This window comes from Pleurotus ostreatus, assembly GCF_014466165.1.
Source record: "Pleurotus ostreatus strain PC9 chromosome Unknown scaffold_3, whole genome shotgun sequence".
Taxonomy (NCBI): Eukaryota; Fungi; Basidiomycota; class Agaricomycetes; order Agaricales; family Pleurotaceae; genus Pleurotus; species Pleurotus ostreatus.
The window spans coordinates 2,686,292-2,693,570 of NW_023503158.1; the positions used below are offsets into that span (position 1 = coordinate 2,686,292).

Sequence of the window (7,279 nt, forward strand, 5' to 3'; positions counted from 1 at the left end):
CGTTGACAACGCCGCACGGCCTCCAACGCACCCCGTTGTCCCCCTACGCCCCCCCAACGCCGTCAACATCCCCCGTCGTCCCCCCTTCCCCGTTGACACCCCCCAACGCCCCCCAACATGCCCCCAACGCCCCCCAACGTCGTCGACAACGACGCGCACCCCCCGTCGTCCCCTCAACGCCATTGACGACGCTGCACGGCCCCCAACGTCCCCCAACGCCCCCATCGCCATTGACGCCCCCCCAATGGCCTCCGTTGCCCCCCGTTGTCCCCCCATTGCCGTCGACAACGACGCCCGCCCCCCATCGCCCTCCAATGTGTTAAAATCAGGGGCAAGAAAAGATGGCCAGACTAGGGTTTGAACCAAGGACCTCCTGGATGCTTTCCAGACGCTCTAACCATCTGAGCTATCTGGCCTTGTTCAATGACTGCACAACCAACAATTATGTATTCCCCATCACATGACCACCCAACCATTTATTCATTACTGGCCGGGCAATGCCCCTTTCCAGTCCATTCAAATGGTGATCATGTGCCGGATTACATCATTCCAACACAATGGCCCCCGCCATTCCCCCAACGCCTTCTGTCACGCCACCACCAGCACTCCCAACAAGCCCAGGTCAACTAGGTCAGCAACCAAGGCCCTTCAAGAGGCCCTCAGGTGAGTCAGCCCCCCCCTCGTTCTCATTAGTAGTAGTTAGTAGTAGTAGTACATAGTCTAGTAATAAATATAAATAAATTCCATTTAAATTCAAATGAATTGACAATGAATTGACAACACATTGTCTGACAGTGAGGACCTCCCTTTGCAAGTTAAACAAGTCAAGAAGACTTCCAAGACCAACAAGAAAACCAAGTAAGTCCTCCGTTGTCTATTTACTCATCCTCTCTTCATGCTGGTTGTTTGTAGGACCTCCGCTGACCGTGATGAAGAAGATGAAGAGGCTGAGGAGCCTACCGTGCAGAAGATGACTGTGTATGTTTTTACTTGCTCTTGCTTGTGTCCACAAACTGACTGTCCGCACCAGTACATCTAGAATTCTCAGTGAGAGTGGGGCTGCTCTTGCTCCGCCACCTCGTCGAGCTGGGACTGGGGTTCTCCTACCCCCAGTCGCTCCGAGGATTGTCTCCACCCGTGTTTGCCGTGCTGATCCGGGTGATGTTCCCCAAGTCGTAGACAAGGGGAAAGGTCGCGACTTGACCAATCTCGGCTCATCTGACGCAGAGGACGAGCCAGAGGATAATGACGAAGAAGAGGAGGATCAGGAGGAGGAAAAGAAGTTGAGTGATGAAGGGCCAGGAGAAGTGGATGACGATGAAGAGAAGGAGAAGACGTCGAGCGAGGAGGAGAAGGAAAAGATGTTGAGTGATGAGGTGTCCAATGCAGGTGACGACAAGAGTTCTGACACAGGTGACGATGCCATGGACCTCGACTCCAACATCACCCCTCGCAACCTGCCTGCCTCCAAGCGTCAGGCTAGTGCCTCTCCCATTGCCCATCGCCATGTAGCTCAGCGCAGCAAGGCTGACCATGCCAACAATACACCTTTGCCTGCTCCTGTCTTTGCTGGGTTCAACGATATGCCTTCCTCTCCCATCGCTGACGACTTCAATGATTTGCAAGGCGCCTCCCGTACCATGGGTGGAGTTGCAAGGGCCAAAGGACATGGGGTAGCCCCCAACATGGCTGACTTCAGTGAGTTTGTGCTTTTCATACTTGGCTCACTTACTGACTTCTTTCTTAGATACCCAGCAAGCAGACCTTGTCCCCATTCGCAATGAGGGCAGGGTCTTGGTGTACAAGCATGAGGACCGCACCATCGCTAAGCCCCGTGCTGTAAGGATCCCTTTGGCTTACACCTTGGGGCCTGTCCTTAAGGCTATGGTCAAGAAAATGACCGCTCTTGCAGGTATGTCACACATTTTGACTTCGCGTTTTTTGCTTACTATTTGTTGCCATTTAGACTCTGACATCTCGTTGTGGGTCAACAATGACTGGGAGATGAAGGGCCCATTTGCTGTGGCTATTGAGGGGGATGAGCCTGTTGAGTGGGACAACAACAAGGAAATGGAGTTGTTAATGGTAAGCAAATTCCGACTTGACTTGAAAAAAAATCTGACTCTATCTCACTCAGGAACGCTCAACCCAAGGCTCTGGCTTCCACCCCCCTCCTTCCCCCTCTGTCACCTCTGTCGACACTCCCTCAACCATCTCATCTCTTGCCCCCTCTGCCTCTGTCTCCACTGCTGGTGCCGACACCGCCTCGCTTACCATTTCCCAGCAGCTCACCACCGCCTTCTCCGACCCCGCCCTTCTTCAGCTTGCCATCATGCTGAAGGTGCTCTACAGCATGACACCCAAGGCATCTCAGAAGGGTGAGATCCTGCAGATCTATGCTTGGATGAAGGCAGCTGCCCAAGTCCCAGCAAAGTGGTTGGAACTGAAGAATGCAGGGAAGTGGACTGGTTGTGATCTTTCCATCAACGAACTTTGCTCACTCTACATCTGCAAGACCAACTACAACACCTACTCCAAGATGTTCGACAACGCTGAGCAGTTCCCCATCCTCCATGCTCTGTTGAACGACCCCACTTACAATCAGAGCTCAGAGGAACACAGAGCTGTCTGGGGAACTTGCAAGCTTACGAAGGAGAACTTGGCAGTTGTCACAAAGGAGTTGAAGGACAAGGAGGACAAGGAGAAGAGGGCCAAGGAGAAGGCCAGGCTGGCCAAGGAAAAGAAGTCCAAGAAGGCCTCAACTTCAAAGTAGGTAGTCTGTTTGTGAATCATAGATGTAATTCAAATGATTTCGTGTTGCCATTTCTTGTTTGAATCTCACCTTGCATTTCAACTTGTACTGACTTCAGCAGTTTTTCTTTACAGGCCCTGCTCATGCTGCTCTCTTTCTGGCTGCTCCTCGGACTCCTTCCATGTGTCTCTGCAGCACCACTGGAGGATCCCTTCCCAGGCATCCTTTTTGCAGACTTTGCCAAAGTGATCAAGTCCAGCTTTGGTGCCGACATCACTCTTGCCACCGTCTTGATGCTCCTCTTCAGCATCACCAACAACACCAACCTTCTCAACCTCCATGGTCAACAACAAGCTGTCCCTACCAACACTCAGGTCGTGACTAGCTGGATGGCTGCCTTTGTCCGTGCTATCAAAGACAGGCTTCAGCTTGACTCCCTTGTCGCTGATGATGACTCGGATACTGAAATGAACACTGACTCTGACTCTGGCTCTGACTCTGGCTCTGCATCTAGTTCTAGCACCAACACCTCTGTCTCTTCTGATGCCAGAACTACCTACGACACCCTATTCCTCCCCACCGATCGCCATGAAGACCAGTCTCCAAAGCAACAGACCACTATTCTGGGTAAAAAGCTTGACTTCTTTTGTCGCTCCCTCAATCTTTACTCTCATAACAAAAGAGGTACTTTGCATGGCAAGCTCCTTCCCATCTCCACCGCCGATATTTGCCCTGTCCTCATCATCACTCCCACTGTCATTCAATGCTCTGATGCTACATGTCCTGGTCGTGCTCTGACTCAGTACCAGCGGTACCGTGATGTCTCCAAAGCCACCTTGCTTAGGGGGAGCGAGTGCTTTGAGAAGGTTCCAGTACTTGCAGGGAAATGTCCTGCATGTTCCTCCATGTTCTGGGCTGACCATGAGAGCTCAACAACCCTTCTAACAACCGCCACCTTGCGATTCACCTTCCAGACGCCAAATACCTCAAAGTCGGAACTCAGGTCTGGGTTGACCGCCTGGTCTCCAGGGCTATTGTCATGCCTCGACAGCTGCAGTAACTGAGTTCTGGAACTACTCCTTTGTCCAGCCCAGTGGCACCACATTCAAACTCACTCGCAGGCATACCTGGAAGGCTTTTGTCTTGGAGTCCATCCGGTTGCTTGCTGAGCCTAGTGGTGCTGAGCTCCTCTTTGTGGACAACATGGCTGTCAAGGACCTCGTGACTGCTGCCTATGAGTATCTGGGAGATGGGGGAATCATCCGCAGTGCAGAGGGGCATTCTTGCGATGAGTGTTGTCATGCATTCAAGGATGTGGCTGACGTGATCCCTAATCAGCCTGACAATCCTGCTGCTCTTGCTGGCCATGATGAAAATCATGCTGTCCCAGAGTATGCAGGCCCTGCTGTGGAAGATGCTGAGGCCATGGATGTTGATGATGTCCCAGCCAGTGATGCATCTGAACCTGCTGGGGGGGCTGCCCTTAGCAATCCTGCTGACGTTCGCATGATTGTTATTGATGGCATTGTCATGGGGCCTCGTCACTGTGCCATGCCAGGGTGCGAGGTGGGATTGCTTAATGCTCAGACTGGAGTGTTTTGCAAGGCACATCAGGACGAGATGGGGGTCCGTTGTCGCATGAAAGACTGTGTCAGAGTCAAGGTGGCTGGGACTCAGGCATGTGTCAATCACCAGGAGCAGTGGAGGGTCTACCGGGCTCGCTATGCCAACTCCTCACTCTTAGGAGTTCAGAGGATGTTGAGGAGGGCTCAGGAGGAGAGGCAGGAGTGGTTGCCTGTTGGTGGAGGAGCAGAGTTGCCAGAGCATGACGACCTTGCAGAGCAGGAGGTTGAACAGGTCAGTGGCAGCAAGTATAACAACTACTTCTCTGCTCCTAGGTTCTACTGTGTGGAGACCATCTGTGCTCCATGTGGTGTGGTCCTTGCCTGGCGCAAGTTTGCCAAGTCAGAAGGGGTGGCCAAGATTCTTTGGTTCCTTGAAGATGTCTATCCTCACGCCCTAGCTACATTGCTATTGACAAAGGGTGTGCCTTACTCAAGCATATTATTGTCAGGCAAGGGCACTGGCCTGCTTGGGAACCCACCACTCAGATCATTGTTGACTCCTACCACTATATCAATCACCAGGTGACTGACCACCTCTGTCGGACTTGGTGCAACCCTGCACCTCTCAATGGAGATGCCCCCAACTTGGTGGTGGTTGATGAAGACAAACAAGGCAATCCATACTACAAGAGGGCCTTCAATACTCAGGTAAGTGGTTCTACTCCTCAGTTACTTGTACTTGTCTGATTTGTACTTAGGCTTGTGAACAGCTCAATGCATGGTTGGGTGGGTTCCAGACAGTTCTCAACTGGATGACTGTCAGCAACTTTGACTTCACCATGCATGTGTTACTGTTCTTGCACACCCAGTGTGTTATTGCCAGGCAGCAGGGGAGGGAAGAAGAAGCAGGTGATGAAAGTGAGGATGAAGAGGATGAGAATGGAGTGAGATATGGGCAGCAAGAGATGCAAGATGATGATGATTGAATATGAGCAAGTTCACTTGTAGTTCACTTCGCATTTGCTTGTATACCAGTTGAACATCACTTGAACACTACTTGAACACCATTTGAACGACACTTGAACACCACTTGAGTATCACTTGGCCACCACTTGGCCACCACTTGAGTATTAACTATAATGTATTATTGGACTTGTATCTGTAGAGATAAACACTCAGCTGGTATTCAGTTGGTGGCCACTTGAACACCAACTGGGAGTCAACTGAACACTCCCCAATATCACTTGTAACTATGTCTGTACTCCAACTCATACCACTTGACCCCAATTGACCACCAAGTGAGGTTCACTTGAACACCATTTGGACTTGTGTAAATTCTGTAAAGTCCAAAGTCCACTTAAAATCCATCTGAATATCAACTGGATACCAACTGAACACCAGTTACCAATCTCATCCGCTTCTACTGACTCTATTGTGTGCAGTTCACATGGACACCACTTGGATATCAATTGGACACCAACTGAAACTTTTCCAACTATATAAAGTGGTGTTCAAGTGGTAGTCACTTGGTGTTGAACTGAACGGAACTGAATGTAAGTGAACTTACTTGGTCAAGTTGGTGTTCAGTTGGTAGTTCAGTTGACTTGAGTTTGTTAAACTTTAGGCTATTATAGTTTGATCAGAAGCTTGTAGAAGCGTCCTAATGCACTCTAATTGCCTTGGTAACAATCACTAATGATGTTGATGCAATCAATCAATAATATGTAATGATTTGCGCTCTATTGACTCTTTGTGTCTATTACTCTAGACATGTAAGGAAAATGACCATCCCAGGTTCCCACAGGTACTGTTCTGCGCGAGGCGTGAATATAGGTGCCCACTAAATCGTGTCCGAATTTGATTAGCTCCGGAGCAGCTTGGGAACATGCCAGACATCATTCTAATGATGGCTCCATGTTTTATTTTTGCTCCTTTTGCTTCCCTGCTGAGACCGAGGCGTTCCGGTGCCTGTTCCGGCCGTCACAATAGAGGTCAACAGACCTACTAATGGGGCGCTGAACGTGGGAACGTTGCATTGACCGTGGGAGTCGTGCGCTTGTAAAGTATGTACAGATTGCTAAACAGTGCTTGCGCACTTTTAGCAATCCTGTCAACACCAGTCATCCCATGATGACCTGGGTTGTCCCAATGGGTGTTGGCAGTGTCTATGGGTGGTCCCCAATGCGTGGGAACCGGGCGCTTAGCGTGCGACCGCACAGCGCAACTTTGTTATACATTTGTACAACAAGTGTGCACATCACTTCAACAGAGTTGGTGTCCAACTGGTTGAACCAGACCAACTGGATTCAGTTGGTGTTCACTTGTAGACGTGGTGAACTGCCAGATATACGCTAATAACTGAAGTTAGTATGCCAGAATCCTACTTGTTTCAGATCTGGACTTGTAAAGGGTTTCCCTACTCGTTTCAGGATAGTCAAACTGTCAAAATAGTGTTACTGACACCTACTCGTTTTCAGTGCAGACTTAGCTGTTAGTGTGTTACTGTCACCTACTCGTTTCGGTGCAGACTTAGCAAAAGAAATAGACCATACTTACTTTTCAGGTCTCTACAAACGGTAATGCTGGTATCCTACTCGTTTCAGATACAGCCGAACTCAAGAACTAGAATGTGGGTGATAACTTGTATATTTATTGGCAGAGAGACTAGCTCCCTTTTATACCTAAACTATTTGTACCTAAGAACAATGGTAGGAATAGTGAGGTAAATACAAATAAATACGGGGAACAATGGTCTTTAAGAAACAAAGACCTACAGGAATAATGGGACAAATAATAGTACACAGTAGTATAATAGAGGTAGGACAATGGACAAGATGAACAATGCCTTGTTGGAACAATAGAATAAATATATGTATACAATGGAATAATAGAGGGACAATGGACACCATTATTAGTGATTGTCCACGGCGAATTATATGGAGACGTGGAACAATAGAATCCA

The 7,279-nt window shown here is 49.4% G+C and overlaps 1 protein-coding gene and 1 non-coding gene across 2 annotated transcripts; one reads left to right on the plus strand and one right to left on the minus strand.

Annotated features, from left to right (window-relative positions):
- Positions 1-342: 342 nt before the first annotated feature.
- PC9H_005514 lies at positions 343-416 on the minus strand. Its single transcript has one exon. It is a non-coding gene; the product is annotated as a tRNA-Ala (tRNA).
- A 141-nt stretch (positions 417-557) lies between these two features.
- PC9H_005515 (uncharacterized protein) lies at positions 558-5,303 on the plus strand (the record flags this gene model as incomplete). The annotated part of the gene is made up of 11 exons (XM_036775081.1): positions 558-667; positions 796-858; positions 913-978; positions 1,031-1,698; positions 1,748-1,912; positions 1,967-2,085; positions 2,138-2,769; positions 2,874-3,755; positions 3,874-4,796; positions 4,832-5,025; positions 5,076-5,303. 11 exons carry the CDS (start codon positions 558-560, stop codon positions 5,301-5,303), a joined length of 4,050 nt encoding a protein of 1,349 aa, XP_036633583.1.
- Positions 5,304-7,279: the final 1,976 nt, after the last annotated feature.